General features: G+C 40.2%; 1 protein-coding gene across 3 annotated transcripts in view; it reads right to left on the reverse strand.

The window, feature by feature from the left end:
- LOC121312970 (neurobeachin-like protein 2) overlaps positions 1-17,368 on the reverse strand; it is a 124,027-nt gene that overhangs the window by 40,503 nt on the left and 66,156 nt on the right. For all 3 annotated transcript variants that reach the window (XM_041245012.1, XM_041245010.1, XM_041245011.1), the window contains 8 exons: positions 16,058-16,141; positions 14,053-14,151; positions 12,901-13,499; positions 11,593-11,725; positions 10,570-10,689; positions 9,636-9,948; positions 7,443-7,525; positions 6,891-6,983 (listed from right to left, as the gene is read on the reverse strand). In XM_041245012.1, coding sequence (XP_041100946.1) covers positions 6,891-6,983; positions 7,443-7,525; positions 9,636-9,948; positions 10,570-10,689; positions 11,593-11,725; positions 12,901-13,499; positions 14,053-14,151; positions 16,058-16,141 — 1,524 coding nt within the window. The remainder of the gene's footprint in view (positions 1-6,890; positions 6,984-7,442; positions 7,526-9,635; positions 9,949-10,569; positions 10,690-11,592; positions 11,726-12,900; positions 13,500-14,052; positions 14,152-16,057; positions 16,142-17,368) is intronic.

The following is a 17,368-nucleotide window of genomic DNA, read 5'->3' on the forward strand; positions in this document are numbered from 1 at the left end:
CTGAACATTTTAAAAATTTCACCCCCCCACCCCACCCCCCCCAAAAAAAATACATATGAAAAATAATTACAAATATTTTATTACTGCTGTGCACTGCTATACAATTTACTTTGCCTGAGACTAACGTGGTCCAAAATTTAGAAAAATTTCATACTGTATAAATCGTCATACTGCATCTGTGTTAAAGGTGTGCCGCATCATGACTGCATGCATAGGCGGGATTGGTGTCCGAAATACGTGGAGTGCGGCAAAACAAATCTGCAGCCGTTACCTGTAAAAACGCTTTTCTTTCACTAAAAAAAAAAAAAGTATTATCGTCTACTTGCTATCTACAAAACGTACAAAATAATCCTTTCTGTGCTATTTCTTTGAAAAAAAAAAATTAACAATGGGAAAATGATTTAATTCTCTGCGGTTGATACAATAACATTATTGAAGAATGCACTATGTCTTTTTGGGGAACATTTGTTTGGTATTTGTTTGAAATTGTCTTGTGATTAAACCTTTGGGTTTAATATAAGGTTCTGACTCTGGGCTTCATTGTATGTGTGAGTGAGTTGCGAAGCTACTCAACCATTACCCAATTCAAAGTTAACTGTGTTTCAAATAATGTGGAATTATTTTCTTGGGTGAAATGTCTAAAGCGGCGTAATTACAACTACATACCAACTTCAACCTATCTCCTGTAACCAGGGGCACTGGGAATGCTTACTGATTTCAAGCGGTTGCGTTTTTCTATACCTTGTATGGGCTACACAGTTTTTTCAACAATACATTATTCCTGTTAATTAGAAAGCCAACTTTGTTGAGCTGCATGATTAAAATCATATAACACAGTGGGTTAAGAGGAAAAGGATTAAGTTTGTAAACAGTTGCCGATTAAACTACCTGTTAACGAAAACATGCTCGCCAGCTCTTAATTTAATTTAATACATAGTTTGTAAAAATACTCAGTACTATCATAAGGTACTTGCATTTGACATATACAGTGCCTATAGAAAGGCTACACCCCCTTTCAAATTTTTCACCGTTTGTTGCCTTATAGCCTGGAATTAAAAAGCATCAAAATGTTTTTTTTTTTTTTTTTTTTTGTTAATTTATCTACACATCCTACGCCACATCTTAAGTGAAAAAAATATTCTAGAAATTTGTAGAAAATTAATTAAAAATAAAAACTGAAATAGCTTGGTTGGATAAGTGTCCACCCCCCTTCTAATAGCAATCCTAAATTGGCTCAGGTTAATCAATCACCTTCAAAATCACACACCAAGTTAAGTGGCCTCCACCTCTGTTAAACTGTAGGGATTCACATGATTTCAGGATAAATTCAGCAGTTCCTGTAGGTTCCCTCTGCTGGGTAGTGCATTTCAAAGCAAAGACTCAACCATGAGCACCAAGGCACTTTCAAAAGAACTCGGGACAAAGTTGTTGAAAGGCACAGATCATGGGATGGGTATAAAAAATTATGAAAAGGCTTGAATATTCCTTGGAACACGGTCAAGATGATTATTAAGAAGTGGAAGGTGTATGACACCACCAAGACCCTGCCTAGATTAGGCCGTCCCTCCAAACTGGATGACCGAGCAAGAAGGAGACTGATCAGAGAGGCTACCAAGAGGCCAATGGCAACTTTGCACGAGCTACAGGCTTTTATGGCCAAGACTGGTCAAAGTATGCATGTGACAACAATATCCCAAGCACTCCACAAATCTGGCCTGTATGGTAGGGTGGCAAGAAGGAAGCCATTGCTCAAGAAAGCCCACCTTGAATCCCTTTTGAAGTATGCAAAAAAACCTTCTTTAGCCATGTGGCAAAAAGTTTTGTGGTCTGACTAAACTAAAATGGAACTTTTTGGCCTAAACGCAAAGTGTTATGTTTCGCGCATACCTAACACAGTGCATCACCCAAAGAACACCATCCCTACTGTGAAGCATGGAAATGGCAGCATCATGTTACGGGGATGTTTCTTATCGGCAGGGACTGGGGCACTTGTCAGGATAGAAAGGAAAATGAATGGAGCAAAGTACAGAGAAGTCCTTGAGGAAAACCTGCTGCCCAATGCAAGAAAGCTGAAACTGAGATGGAAGTTCACCTTTCAACATGACAACGACCCAAAGCACGTAGCCAAAGCTACACTGGAGTGGCTAAGGAACAAAAAGGTAAATGTCCTTGAGTCGCCCAGTCAGAGCCCCGACCTAAATCCAATCAAAAATTTGTGTTATGACTTGAAGATTGCTGACCATCAACGCTCCCCAAGGAACCTGACAGAGCTTGAACAGTTTTGTAAAGAAAATTGTCAAATATTGCCAAATCTAGGTGTATAAAGTTGGTAGAGACCTATCCCAACAGACTCACAGCTGTAATTGCTGCCAAAGGTGCTTCCACCAAGTATTAACTCAGGGTGGGTGGAGACTTATCCAATTATGATCTTTCAGTTTTGTATTTTTTAAAATATAATTTTTTTCTCAATAAAAACATTTTTCCCCTTAACAGTGTGGAGTATGGTGGTGTAGATTATAAAGTGGAAAAAAAATCCTTATTTAATGCATGAAATCTCCTGGCATAACACTCATATTTACATGTAAAAATGCGTATGTATTTTCTTCGTCGACACTTTTAGTGTTATCTTATGTTATTTCAGTCTACTGGAGTTTCTCGTGCGAAAAATTGTCACTTGATGAAACTTTTTCCCAAAACATGGACGTTTATTAAAGTACGAAATGTGCCGAAACTGGAAGGGCAGCATTGTTTTGTATACAATTGAGCGTTTTGCTGCTTTAAGATGTGATTTTTATTGCTTTACCACAATCTCGTCTTAGGAATCAAGTCATTTTTGTTTATTAATGCAAACAAATAAATATCTTCCTCGCCTCGGGGGGACACACCTACCGACAAATGAAAGGAGAGAAAGGGGACAAAACAAAGGGGAAAAGAAAAGACAGAAGAGAACTGGGCAAAGAAAGGAGAAAGGAAGAGGGAGAGGAAAGGGGAAAGCCAAAAGAACGAGTGTTACGAGCAGTAAAAGCCGAAGAAAGAAAGAGAGGGACCAAGGAGGATAAACAGGAAAGATCAAAGAGAGAGAAGAAAAAGGGAGACAAAAACAGGAACGAGCCTAAGCACGAAAAAAAAGGAGCGAGCAAAACGGGAGGGGAGAAGAGAAAAAGAGAGAGGGCAGAAAAAAAACCGTTCGAAAAAGAGAGAGAAACCGGAAAGAGGGAAATGAGAAGGACAAAAAAAAAGGAGGAACAACCCCCAAAAGGAAAAGGGAGAAAAAAAGAGAGAAAAGCTAAGGAAGGGAGAAGGAAAACAAGAGTTTCTTAGAAGAAGAGAGAGTAACAGAGAAGACCGAAAGAGAAAAAAAGACGAAAGGCAGCAAAACAAAGCAACCAGGATAGAAGAGGGAAAAAGAAACAAGGCCAAGAGAGGGAGAAAACAGAGGAAAATTGGAAAGGAGAACAAAGAAAAGACTTCCACAAAAAAAAGGAAAGAAGGGAGCTAATAACCACGAAAAAGAAAGGCACCCAAGAGGACGGGAGGAGCCAAAGAAAAAAAAGATGAGGAAGAGGAGAAGGCGGGGCAGAAGCACAAAGGACGAGAGAAAACAGGGAAAGAAGGAAGGAGAGAGGAAACGAAAAGAAAGAGACAGAAAAAAATACCTGAGGGGAAAAAAAAAAGAGAGAAAGAGAGGAGAAGGGAAAAAGAGAACAGTTGAAAGAGACGGAAGAAGCAAGAAAAAAGGAGAGGAAAAGAAGGAGAAAAGGAAGGAGAAGGAAAAGGGAAAGGAACGGAAAGGAAACAAGAGGGGAAAAAAAAGGAAGAAGAGGAACAAACAAGACAGGAGAGCACAAGAAGACGAGTTTTTACAAAGAGACCAAGGTAGAGCAAGGATTATATATCCTTTTCATGGAAGGAGGGGAGCAAGGGAAGACCAAGGACGAAAAAAGGAAAGAGAGGAATTTTTACCACAAAGGAAAAAACACAACGAGAGGCCACAAGAGCACGTAAGAAAAAGGAGCAAGCAGCTTGTGGAAAAATGTTTTTTGCTTCACAATGAATTTCACAAGAAAGTTTGCAGATGACACTCAAAAGCACCTATTTTACCTGTTTAGTTTGAACGACTGTTAAAAAGGTGTTTTTACCTGCAAATTAATTTCATGGAAATGTACCCAAAATGGAACGGCAACATTGTTTTGTATACAATTGAGCGTTTTGCTGCTTTAAGATGTGATTTTTATTGCTTTACCACAATCTCGTCTTAGGAATCAAGTCATTTTTGTTTATTAATGCAGATAAATAAAATTAGAAGGACTGTTCTCCCTTAGAATTCCCCCCTGTAATCCCGCCTATGATTGCATGTTGATGAAGGGGACCAAGATGTGGCCTTACCCCACAGATCATGACACAGTAGTAACAGGAGCAGCAGGACCTTTACCAGGAGATGCGAGCAGACAAGGTAGCACAGAATGAAATTCTTTACATAGGAAAAAAAAAAATCAACCAAACAAAGTATATATTTTTAAAAAACACCTGTTTATTTATTTAAATATACTGGGTAGCATAACAGCGATTCTTTTTTTTTTTTTTTTTAAGGATTTATAAACTCATAACATTTCTAATCATAAACACCCTTACAAATCACACACAGGCCTATCCCTAAAAAAATAAACACAATCTATGTTTTGTTCCATATCATTTATGTTCATTTTAAAAAACGTCTTCAAACCAGAAAACACCCCTTGCTTTGCACGTACCTCTGTATTGTTTTCAGTGCATTCCTTTAAACAAGGGCCCTTTGGGAACATTTATAGGGCTGATGATGTCATCAAAGAGAGGACAGATTTTGTTCTTGAACAACTAAATGCCCACTCAGATTGCTTAGCGACAGTTGCCTGTCTGCACAGATCATTTTATGAATATCATAATGAAAAACTTGTATTATTTTTAAATGAAATGGAATCAACTAGGCAAGTACTTTTAGGAACAAACCCCATAGTTACTAGCACAGAGTTTGTTCATTAGTCTGAAATGTGTGACACTCGCAAAACAAAAAAATAAGCCCAAGAAGCTACCTTTAACTGGTAAAATTCCCAGTGTCCGATCTTAAAGTTATTTACAGAAGCCAGGAGCCCAGTTTGAAGTTTCAATGTTTATAACTTTGAGGTCCTTTGTTGTTTATGCTAATGCGTAGTGAGTACTGAAGAGGATGTTAGCAGATGGTGCTGCAGGAGAGACACTGACTTCCCTAAGTTCATCTTAACACGTTTCCAGACACAAACTGTGCCACCCATTTCTGGAAACAGGAGAGAAGTTCAATCTCCGGGCCCATCTGACCTGCGGTCTTTCTCAGAGACAGCAGCAGCAGCAGAGATGCCTGGCAGAAGAATGAGGTTAGTGATTTAGATCACCAGGCCTCTCTAATTCTTTCACAGAATTCTCCAGCAGTACATATGGAACACCATCTTTCGGCTGACTACAAAACTGTCTTGCATTTGAAACTCAGTGGAGTTTGCAGTAATCATGAAGCTATCTAAAGACCTTAGCTAATTTTAATTTCCTCATACAGTAGATAACCACAGAGCAAAAGCTGGTTCACAGTAGGCTCTCGTCTAGGGAGAGGCAGGGCGAGTGAGCCCCCTTAAATAACAATCCAGTGAGGTTCCTTATCCTAATGCACTTCTACTCAGTGTCATCCTAATGTACACTGAGCAACTCAATTAAATCAGTGTACTACAAGTCTTACTCTCTAATGTATGGATTTCCTCTCTATGGTTTGTATAATTAAGCTCCCAGTAAAACCTAGAAAGGCTAAAATTGCTATAGAATGGGAGTTGGGTTGTGATCCATGCACCGATTCAAAAAACAGTAATCTGATGGACTAATGCAGTATCCAGCTCGCTATTGGAGTGATGTCTACATGTTTCTATCATCAGCAACTAAAGATTTATTTTTTTTGTTTGATTATTTATTTATTAAAACAGGGTTTAAAAGAAAGAGAAGCTGTGCTCAAATATAGAATGAGTGATTAAACAGTCCCAGTAGATTAGTAACAAAGGACATGTGGATAAATAGAAAAACAATCACAATAGCGTTTAAGAAACTTGCAGCACTACGTAACACGCAGGAGACCTGAACAGCATGCAGAAAAAATGTAACACCCATTGTATTCGGCAGCACTTTGAGGGACCTGGCATTCTCTAATAATCTATTTATATGGTTCTGTAGTTCCTTTCATTAACACATTTCCTAGACAACCCCCTCTTCCCCAAGTAAGCGAGTACAGTGGTGCAACTTCTCTAAAAATGAGAAGTGTATTCTTTTATCCTTCTTGCTAAGTAAATGGCAACTAGTTTAAAACACCAGAGGATACTTGTAAGGGGAGAAACCTAAAGCTGGTGTCGTGTACTCATTGTGCTGCTGTATAGATCGGTGCTAGGACCCTTGCTGTTTCTTATCTACATTAATGACCTAGACTGGGGGATAATTAGCAAGCTTGTAAAATTTACGGATGACAGAAAGCTTGTCCATTTTCAGCAACCTAGTAAATTCGAAAGGATTCTGACCACATACATAACTGGTCAGGAAGCGTGGCAAATGAAATGTAATTCACTTGGGATTCAAATACCTATAGTATGGTATAGAACTAGAACATGCCCACCAAGAGAAAAACCTTGGTGTTGTATAACACCTACTTCTGGCAGCAATCAAACAGTGTGAAGAAGCAATTAAAAAGTCAAACAGAACACCTGGTCCTAAAGTCAAAAGTGTAGAGTATAAATTAAAGGAGGTTATAATGCACTTGTGAGACCGAATACTGTGTTCAGCAATAGTCCCCATAAATCAAAACAGTTCAAAATCACACAAAACCAATTAAGCTAATTAACCAGACCCACCTTGACATCCCAGTTGACCACTTTGTGCCCAGTCAGTCTGCCATCGTACTGGTGGTGAGGAGACAGGTCGAGGCAGATGTGGTTTTTACAAGCCTGGAGGAGAGAGGGGAGAGATAGCAAGCTGGTCGGTTACATAATCCAATAAAACCCCACTCTACTCTAGTGTAGGGAGCAGAGTTTCCACTGACAACATCCTCTAAAACTGCTACATATGGAGAGCTACTGTACGGCAGGAAGTGTCTATACTTAACCACATCGTTTAGAGTTTCTATAGCAGCTTTAGGGGAAGAGCTAAGTCAGTGAGCACCAGATTTCAATGCCGTGGAGCTGGTCAATGCCTGCCCAGTTGCGATTCACCATGAACACAGGCGCTGGATTGTTAAGGCCTCACCACATTTCTTCTTCTGGATATGTAACTAAATCTACCCCATCACAGAGCTGCCCTGTACAGAACAGATGAAATAAAGTAGCATTGGACTGAATCCCTGAACTGAACCGAATGATGGGTCTGTTGCATCAGACACCCTACCTCCCCCTCTACCCGGTCTGTACCTTTGGAGTGTAGCAGAGCAGCAGTTTGCTGTTGAGGTCCAACATCTCCCCATCTGGCTTGAAGGGGGACACACTGTTGGGTCCTGTGTGGAGACAACAGGGAAAGATCCTGAGACCAGACACAAAGTGCTTTTTATTATGGTTTATTCATTGCCACTCCTTTAACTCCCTAAGGGAGAAGGTTATAACCAAACAAGAGCTGTAAGAGAAAGTGCAGGAATTTTTAAACTTATTATTTTTCTGGTTCAAACATTAGTTACAAGGATTTCCCAAATTTCCGTTTGAAGTGTGTTATAAACAGGCATAGGAAAATATGCATCTGCTATACTTGCATCAGTAATAAAAGTGCAAAGACGACATTGTCATGCTCTAGATCAAAACTCCTCACCCTTCCCCATGGAGTCTTTGCTATACAATTGCTTTTACAGGACCCCCTGGCTGAGCTATTTCCCCTATTAGACACTCTCCAAAGCATCTAAGGGGAAATACAGCCAACCACAACCAGTCAAACTGATCTCACCCTGCAAATTAATCACTTTCAGGTATATTTTAATTAAAATGCTGCTTCAACTCCTAAATTCTGAGCCATTCGATTAGTTTGGTTTATTCTTAAGGGTCAGATAGCTACAGGCCTTTGTTTTTCTAGCTTCCTTTCCACCTTCTTGAGATTTAGAGAACCATCTTTAGTTAGATACCTGTGATTTTACCCATTGAATACCCATTGAAGATTTTCCTTGGAATGTTCTGACTTTTTTTTTTTTTTTTTTTTTGCTTTTTTTTTTTTTTTTAATGCTGTGTATTGCTTGTTATATAATTAAATATTATTAAATATTTAGATTGCTATTTGATGTGTTATTTTATTCTATTATTAATGATTGCTATTTGATGTGTTATTTTATTCTGAATGCAGAAAAAATTATATTCTTGTGTACTGCACAGCTAATGTGGTACTGTAGCTTTAATTGGAAGATCAACATGCACTGTGACATTGCTGCTCACTGTTAAACAAGGTTGTGTCTTCGGATGATCTTCTTCAGATCGGGTTTGGGTCACGTGAATTTTCTGCATTGTGATGGGGTCATTCGCAAGACAACCCAACCCCGAACATGAAAAGATTTCAGGATTCAGGACTGTATTAACCCCAGAAAAGCCCTACAAGCACTTAGTGAACATAAGCCACTAATTAAAATGACAAAGCAAAATACTAAATTGTTGGTAGTTTACAAACAATCTTTAAAAAAAAACATACAAAAAACAAACAAACACATAAGCAATTTCCTTATTTAATATAACTCACTTAAATATACTGATTAGTTAAAAACCATTAAGCTGCATTATAGTCAATAGCCAGAAAAAGAGGTAACTGATTCCAAAATCTGTTAAAGAATTTTTCAGCAACACAGCAGATGGTCAAGACAAGGGAGTTGGATTCACATTTTGAGAAAAGCACTCATAGCAAACTACAACAAAGGAAATGGCTACAGAACAGTATCAGAGAAATATGGAATATCAAAATCCACAAATCAGAGCAATAATCAAGAAGTACCACAATACAAATTCAACTGAAATGCCTGAAAGAACTGGTTGTCCAAAGCCAAGGAAAGAAAGATTTAGAAGCATTGGTCATAATGCACAAAAAAAACTGTACAAAAGCACCTGAACTCAAAGAGTTGCATACTGCAAAACACTTCTAAAGATAATTCATAAAACAAACATTTGACAAGAAATACGAACAGGAATCTGAAGCCTTCTTTAACAACATTCTCTGGTCCAATGAGACTAAAATATATCCCAAAAGTGGACCACTGTATGCTTGAGGGAAAAGAAAGAAAACCTTGTACCTATAAGTTAAATATGGGGGTGTTTTAGCATTTCAGGGACTGGAGACATTCATGTAATTGAAGCCATGAATAAAAGATTCTACAAAGTACAATGATACCATCTGCTTGTAGGCTGATTGGCAGACAAAACAAAAGATAAACGTTCTTGAATGGCCTTCGCAATCACCTGATATCAATCCAATAGAAATGCTTAGGACTTATCTGAAAATAATGTATGTGTATATATATTTCTGATATATACTGTAAATGATATGCTTAGTGCATCAACGCTTACAGCAGATTAAAAGGTACCTTGGTTCGGTGCAGAGGTTAAGATACCTTGCATGGACTACATTTACGGTGCCTGCCTCACCTGCGTTGTGTAGAGCCTTGACCTGGGCAGGCTGCAGGGCCTCGTGGCAGACGAAGGCAGTGCCCAGCATGCCCCCCAGGGAGGTGGGAGTCCCCCACTCTGCATCCTGGTTCCCCGCAGGGATGGTGTGGACCAGGCAGTCCTGGGAGCGGGGTCCAGAGAAGGAGGCTGGGAAGGACTGGGAGCGGCTCAAGGTGGGTGCGTGGCTGGGGAAGGTGGAGTCTGGAGGGTGCTGGGGGGAGGGCAGGGTGGGGGTTGTTGTTGTTGTGGTGGTTCGGTGCCCGGCAGAGCCAATACAGCAGGAGGTGAAGGCCTGCAGATAGAAATAGAGAAGAAGAATTCAAATTGAAGAAAAATTAACCTGCTGAAAGTTCTGGTCTATCCTATACAGCTATGATAGCGGTTTTCAGCTGGTCATACTGGTTTAAGAGACTTGATGTTGGTTGAAGAGCTACTGTAGTTAATCTTGTGCAAGTTAATAAACAGTCAAATAAAAAATTCCTTCCTGTAAAACTGTGAACAGATGAAACAGATGGAGGTTAGAATATCCCAATAAGTTTTTATAGGAAACCCAGGACAGAACCGATATTTTTCCATAATGAGGTTGCTGGAAAAACTTAACCCACATTTTTTAGAATGTATTTTGATAAGCTATCCTCCCTGTTACCAACTATATAGTTTTCTGAAAACAGAACTTTTCATGGATTATTACGTTTTTTCCAGAAAATAGTTTTTCATGGTAAAATGAAAGAAAAAATGAGATGATTCTCAAATTGCGGGGCATCGTGTTTCTTCAGGAAACCCCTTGAATTGCTGAAATCTGTATGAGGAACTTCAAAACACAATGCTTTCAGGAGGAGCAGGTGATGTGGTCCAGTTGCAGGGCCCCTCACACTGACTGGAAGCCTGTACAGATGCAGTGGCTCTTCCTTACCTCACTGAGGGACGGGACTCTGAGCTGAGCAGACTTGCGCAGCAGTCCATCTACAAAGATATTGACCAGGTTCTGACCGAAGGGGCGACGCCCGGCAATGTGCACAATATCTACCGAGTGCTGGAGAGAGGGGAGGAGAGGGCAATACATTTAAAATGAGCGAGTTCTTTATTTTTTTACTGTCCTAATATCTTTCTTGCAATTACTGGTAATACACTGCCGAGCACAAGAGGGTGCTGACACAAAAATAGGACACTTGGCTGATCTAGCCTAACTACTACAGGTCTATGTCAGATAACTAGAACATAAGAGAAACTCTACAACTCAGTCACAACTGGAGAACCAACTCAGAATGGTTGCGAACATCAAAAAAGGTTAAAAAAAAAAATTTAATTCTTGGAGGGAACCTTTTCGGTTTTTTGACAAGTACAGAAATGTAATAATCCATAAATCACGTCAAAGGAAGCTGAGAACACTAGTTTGTAAACATGTTTTATTATTATCGCGTTAGTCTGAATATTTTCTTTAATTGCTGCCACACGCAACATCGTTTTAGAAGTGGTGTTGCCTTGGTGTGCAGGGCATAGAGCAGGGCTGCACAAATCCTTGAGATCAAGAGTCGTCCAGGTTTTATTATTAAAATAATCAACTAAGTAAGAATTTGGGAAGAAATTAAATGAATAATTTAGGGTCATAAGACCAGGAGGGCTCTGGACCGTGCAGAACTGCTGAGGCTCATTTTAACCCTGTGTTTCATACTTCAAAACTAAAACAGCAAACCTGAGCAAAATTCCCCAAAAATCCTATCCATGTCATTTTTTTTCTTCTAGAAGTTATTTTAAAATAAAATATAATAACATGATTACCATGAAGAATATTCAAACACAGCTTACTGTCAACAACAACAACAAAAAACACTGTCTGGGCGACTGATTTGACAGTACAGTACACAGGATGAATCACAACAAAGGGCTCATTTCCAAGTGGCTCAGCCTCTCTATTCAGGGGGCTGTAGTTCCTCACCCAGGCCGAGTCACTGAAGGACACATCGGGCAAAGCGACGGTCATGTAGTCTTTCTTGGTGCAGACCGCCACCACCAACATACCCTCAGCTGTGAAGAAAGCCTCGATCCCAGTCCCGCTCGCTGTGAAGAAACTTGGAGCAAAAGCAGAGAGAAACTGAAGCCATTTAGGAAACTTAAATCATTAGTCACATAGTTTTTATTCAATTTATTTCAACTTGTAACTAAGAGAAACAACTGGAAAATGATCCTCACGATTTACAAACTGATGAGGTAAAAATCTACCAGCAATAGCAGATGACAGATACACCTCGATTCTGCAAAGTAGCAAAAGATTGGGACTGCATGGTATAATAACAATAATAATCTTTATTTTTATATAGCACCTTTCATAGTGGCCCACCACCACAAAGCACTTTACAAGATATGAGACTAGGGTGTGTGAACTATGCATCAGCTGCAGAGTCACTTACAAGAACGTCTCATCCCAAAGACTGAACACAAGGAGGTTAAGTGTCTTGCTCTGTATCACACAATGAGTCAGTGGCTGAACTGGGATTTGAACTGGGTACCTCCTGGTTATAAGCCCTTTTCTTTAACCCTTTGTGGTCTTATGTCGGACTAGGTCCAACATTACAATTTTGCCTTTCCAGTCCGATGTCAGACCCTGTATGACATCATCAAAAAGACGTAAAGCACAGGTCTCTAGTTGTTTTTTCTCCAGAAAAAGCAGAGAAAACCATTCAATGGCCGAGTGAAACCGACAGGAGCCAAAAAAAAAAAAAAAAAAAAAAAACGGTGTAATTGAGCAATACAGGTAGCCCCATGCACCACAGACACAAACAAAGGAGACAGCTGCTTCTGCACATAGCCTCTCGACCACTGGACCACACAGCCTCAGACTACCTCTGCTTTCTGTGAGGGAGCGCTTACTTAACCATTACCGATTATTCAATGAATTTAATTTAAAGCTGGAGTACCCATTGAGGACAAAGTTTTGTTTACAAGGAGGTCCTGGAAGGTCACTCACAAACACAGACAAGTGATATCTACTGCTGAATACAAACAGTAAAATTATTGTGTAAAAAAAAAAAAAAAAAAAAAAAAAAAAAAATAAAACTTGAATCATGTATAGTACTTGCAGCCACTACAGTACACAGAAACATTTAAATAAAAAAAAAATGTAATAATCAAGAAGTTTCTTTAACGGAAGTGTCTTTAACGGGGGAACTACCTGACTCAGGACACCTAATTCCTCACTGGTTAACTCTTGGCCCTCAGCTGCTCTCCCCTCCAGTTTTCCATTTACCTGTAGAGCTGTTTCCTGCGTGGTACTTTGCCCAGTCTGCGCTGTGGGGCCAGCCCGTGTGGACGCTGCATATTGAGGCAGAGCCAGGCGTGGAAGGAGAAGCCATAGCCGGGCCAGCGATGAATAGCAGGGACCATGATGCCGGCCATGCAGTGTGTCAGGTCGAAGTACTGCAAGGCGCTGTCCACCCCCTCGTGCCCAGCCATGGCAGACAGGGCCTGAACCATGCGGTCGGAGTAGGGGTGCGTGGCTCCTGGGGCCTCCGAATCTGGCCTCAGCAGCAGAAGCAGGCGCTTGAGCTCCCCAGGGGGTAAAGAAAGGGATCCCAGTGACTGCAGCAGCCTGATGAGCTGGTCTGCACACTTCCTGTCCAGGCGGTGGTGGTCAGAGAGCACGTCCAGGAGAGCACGCACGAGTCCTGCCTGCACCGCAGTGGTGCGGTCGCGCAGCGTGCCCCCGCAAGCCTGTCCCAGCCAATCAGAGAGCAGCACCTGCAGGTCACGGGAGGTAAGCTCAGGGATCCACTGCACCAGCAGGAGGAGAGGCTGCTCATTGTTGATCCGCACAGCCGGAACCTGTGTGTGGTCTCCTTCCACAGCCTGTAGAGACAGTGCATGAGTGTTGGTCAACACACAGAACACAACAGGAATAAAGGCTGTAGAAGTTAGCACCAAACTCCACATATCAGTCAGTAACGGACATGGTTCAGGATATTCACATCTCAGAGGTTCGAGATCAGGGACCGGGAGGCTGTGTTGGTTAGTGGTTAGAGCTGAGGGCCTCAGAAGCAGTGTGGTTTAGTGGTTACAGCTGAGGGACTCGTTAGCAGTGTGGTCTAGTGGTCAGAGCTGAGATTCTAGGAGGCAGTGTGGCCTAGTGGCTATCCTGAATCAAAAGCATGTTGCTTTGTACAATCTTATATCAAAGGCAATACACCCGGGAACCATCTTTAATCTACAAGCTTGTCATAATTAGCTGTTGGATTTCAAAAAACATAATTTATCTTATGAGTCACACATAACTGCAGTATACTGTATAATGGGTTATACAATTAATGCCTATTCCACAACCTGCTCCAACACTGTAGCAGACAGGAGGTTGATTGCTGACAAGCCCCTCACGTTTGAGAGTGCATTGCGACAGCACCGTTACCATATTCATGAGCTCCTGGAGGAGTCGCCTGGTTGGCTGGCCCTGGCTCTGCAGCACGTCATACAGGTGAGAGTAGCCAATCCTCTCCTTGAAAACCTCCTAGTGGGCGGGGCAAAGGGAAAAGAAGGAATTGTCAACAAGCATATGCAAATCAATAAAAATAAATAAATCTGGTAGAATCACTTGGAAGTGGACAACCTAATTCTTAAATGAGGATGTTGAATGAACTACATTTTAGGCAATGTAAACACAAAGAAACTACAGAGCAAAAATACAATTCTTTGTATTTGTCAAGTATGGAAAAATAACCATAATTTGCACTGCTGTCACCACTGCTTAGAACGGGTGTGTTTGTGTTAACCTGATTCACCCGTAGTAAGCGATGGACAGTATAAACTCCCACACAATAAACTGACACTCAAACTGTCCCCCAATCACCAGTGCAGTAATCAAAACAAACAAGCAGGTATACGGTTAAAAATCTTTAAGACACTCATTACACTAATAAAAAAAAAATTATTAAAACCTACAAAAGTAATAAAAAGTAAGTCCAAAAAAGAAATGCAAGTGCAGAAATGTACAGAACAGGCAGGCTGCATTACTGCAAACTGTTTCTAGCGAAAAACTCAGTGATACGCAACTGGAAGGTCTGTTTTTGCAAGTACGGAGCGCAAACTTTGTCAGCGTTTTCTAAAAAATCCCAATTCGGTGCTATATCCGGATGCTGCTCCACAGTGGCGTAGACCGGATTTTGTTTCCGGCGTGCCTGGAGATTCTTTGCTGATGGTTAATAACACGTCTTCTGTTCCAAGGGATCGGGAGTGCTGGATCCAGATTTTTGCAGATGACTGATATTTTTTATTGTCCATCATCGGTACCTGTTTAAGACAGGGTGTCCTGGTTGCCAAGGTGACACAGCTGAGAATTTTTCTTCCAACACCCCCTCTGGTATTGTCAGAGTTTCAGTTTCGGTTATATTTTCATCAGCACACTCCTCCTCAACTACTGAAACTCCAGCTTTTTAGAAGCAACGTTGCATTGTTTGCTGACTGACAGAGTTCCAAGCGTACTTTAACAAGTGCACAACATCTGACAAGTAACATTTTATTTACAAAACTGAATTTTCGTGCTGATGATCACTGCTTTTCTCTTTCAAGTTATGCTTGCTGTTGTAGTCATTACTGATTTTGCAGAGACACAGTAAATGGGTAATCGCTCAGGAACGAGGTGCAAAAATCAGATTGATTGATCTGTTAAGCTTTTACTATTGTAAAGTGCTGCCTTTTTTATTGAAATATATGTGAACGGCAAGGTAACAAGGTGAAACAGCTGCTTGGTGCATTATTAAGAGTGATTACGACAGTATAAAGCAATGTGTTTGTTACTGCAATCTATGTGAACGGTAGATAACGAGATCCTAAACAGCTGAGTTTGCCCAAACTATACGGTATAAACAATACGTTTGTTATTGAAATCAATGGGAATGGCAGACACTATTTATCCGATTTAAACGGCTGCCCAAAATAACATTGGACGGTGTAAGTGGTGCATACTGTAAGACTACATTACTTTGTCCGAAAGTGATGCGCACTATTATGGCTTTATAGACTTAACAAAAGTGCATCCTTACATTGAGATCTTGACTATGTAATGACATACACAAAATCTACATAGTGCATATTGTAAAAAACAAAACAAACATCACGGAATGATTAACACTGAAAATAAAACACAGGGATTTGATGGGGATTTATAAAAATAAATAAATAAATAAAAACTCCAGCTTCACTATTGTTCATTTATTTCTCTTTCAGATCTCCCTGTGTTGTAAGAACATTCCTTGCATCTTTTGTATATGCTGAACTCAAAAGCAGTAAACCTGCAGCATATGTTAATAAGGCTCTTCAAACAGTCCTATCATAAATGCTGTAAAACACTGTAAACCTTTAGTCCTGCTTAGCCACAAGGGACAGTCAGAGGATGATAACTATGAATCCAGGATTACCTTTGCGGACGGAGAGCTGGTCATGATGGCAGTGAGCACTTTGAGAGCATGGACAGTGATGGAGTCGGGGCCTTTCTCAAACACCTAGAGACACAACATGCTGAAATTAGATACTGCAGAATTCGCTGTGGACCTGGCTCCCCATCAAACACCACAGTGGTGCATGGCTCCGAACCTCAAGATCCATTCCTGCGTGATCTTTGTTCCAGTCTGATCGTAAACTTGTTATCTGATCCATACAGTAGCAGGTTCGCTTAACCAATTTAGGACCTGCCTGGAATAAAGACCTGAATTGGAATAGATCCTGAGAACCAGAGTTGGCTTCAAACTAACAGGTACCTACAAAACAGAGAAATATTGTGAACTCTGAATTAGGTGTAACCCAAACAGTTTATAAAAACTGATGGGAATAGTAGGCCATTTCTTTTACTTTTTATGGCGGAAGGCATACACTTACATGATCTTCCCACACAAACTGATGTGACGTTTGAAATCTGTTGGTTACACCTGCGATGTTGTTCTCCAAAAGAAAAAAAATGCCAAGTTGAATGAATATAAAAGCTTTTATTGAGAACACATTAATGTATTAACTTCGATTTCCGAGTTTCATAGTTCATTTAAATTGACTAAGATCAATTCAACAAAGAGAAAAATGTTCAAGTGTAAGATTCTTATCTTTAGGACTTGAGCATTAAGTGAGAGATTAAGTTAGATATTCTCTTAAGGGATTTCAGATATATTTCTTAGAAACTTACACAATAACACTGAGCCCCATTATTGCTATTAATTTTGCATTGTAGGATGATCCAATGTACCTTTCAGTTCTACAGCCAGCAGGAACAATGACTCCACAAACACCTTGATTGAAACCAACACAAATGAAAACGATCTGCCCGGGACCCCTCCGTCCATCACAGTAGACCTCCAGAGCACTATCACTATAGAATGCAGTATAGAACCATTATCTGAATTGCACCTGCTTGTTCCTTACTCTCTACATGAGTTTATGTTGCAGGCCAGCTAGTTCTGGTGTTAGTGAATGCTTTCCCAGTGCGTACTGAACCAGGAATGGAAGTTGTGACAAGAACAAGAATGCAGAATCCTGTCCTTAACTGTGGCTACGCAACTGTCAAATGAAACACTTTACAGCTCTGGCCAAAAGTTCTGCATCACCCAGAATTTTAGGATTGAGACAATTTAAAAAAAAACAAAAAAAAAAACTGTATGAACATAACTTAGATCGTTTATTAATATCATGAAATAAAAAAATAAAAAAAAATAAAAAACTACAAAATGATACTGCAAAAGTCA

This window comes from Polyodon spathula, chromosome 3 (genome assembly GCF_017654505.1).
Source record: "Polyodon spathula isolate WHYD16114869_AA chromosome 3, ASM1765450v1, whole genome shotgun sequence".
Taxonomy (NCBI): domain Eukaryota; kingdom Metazoa; phylum Chordata; class Actinopteri; order Acipenseriformes; family Polyodontidae; genus Polyodon; species Polyodon spathula.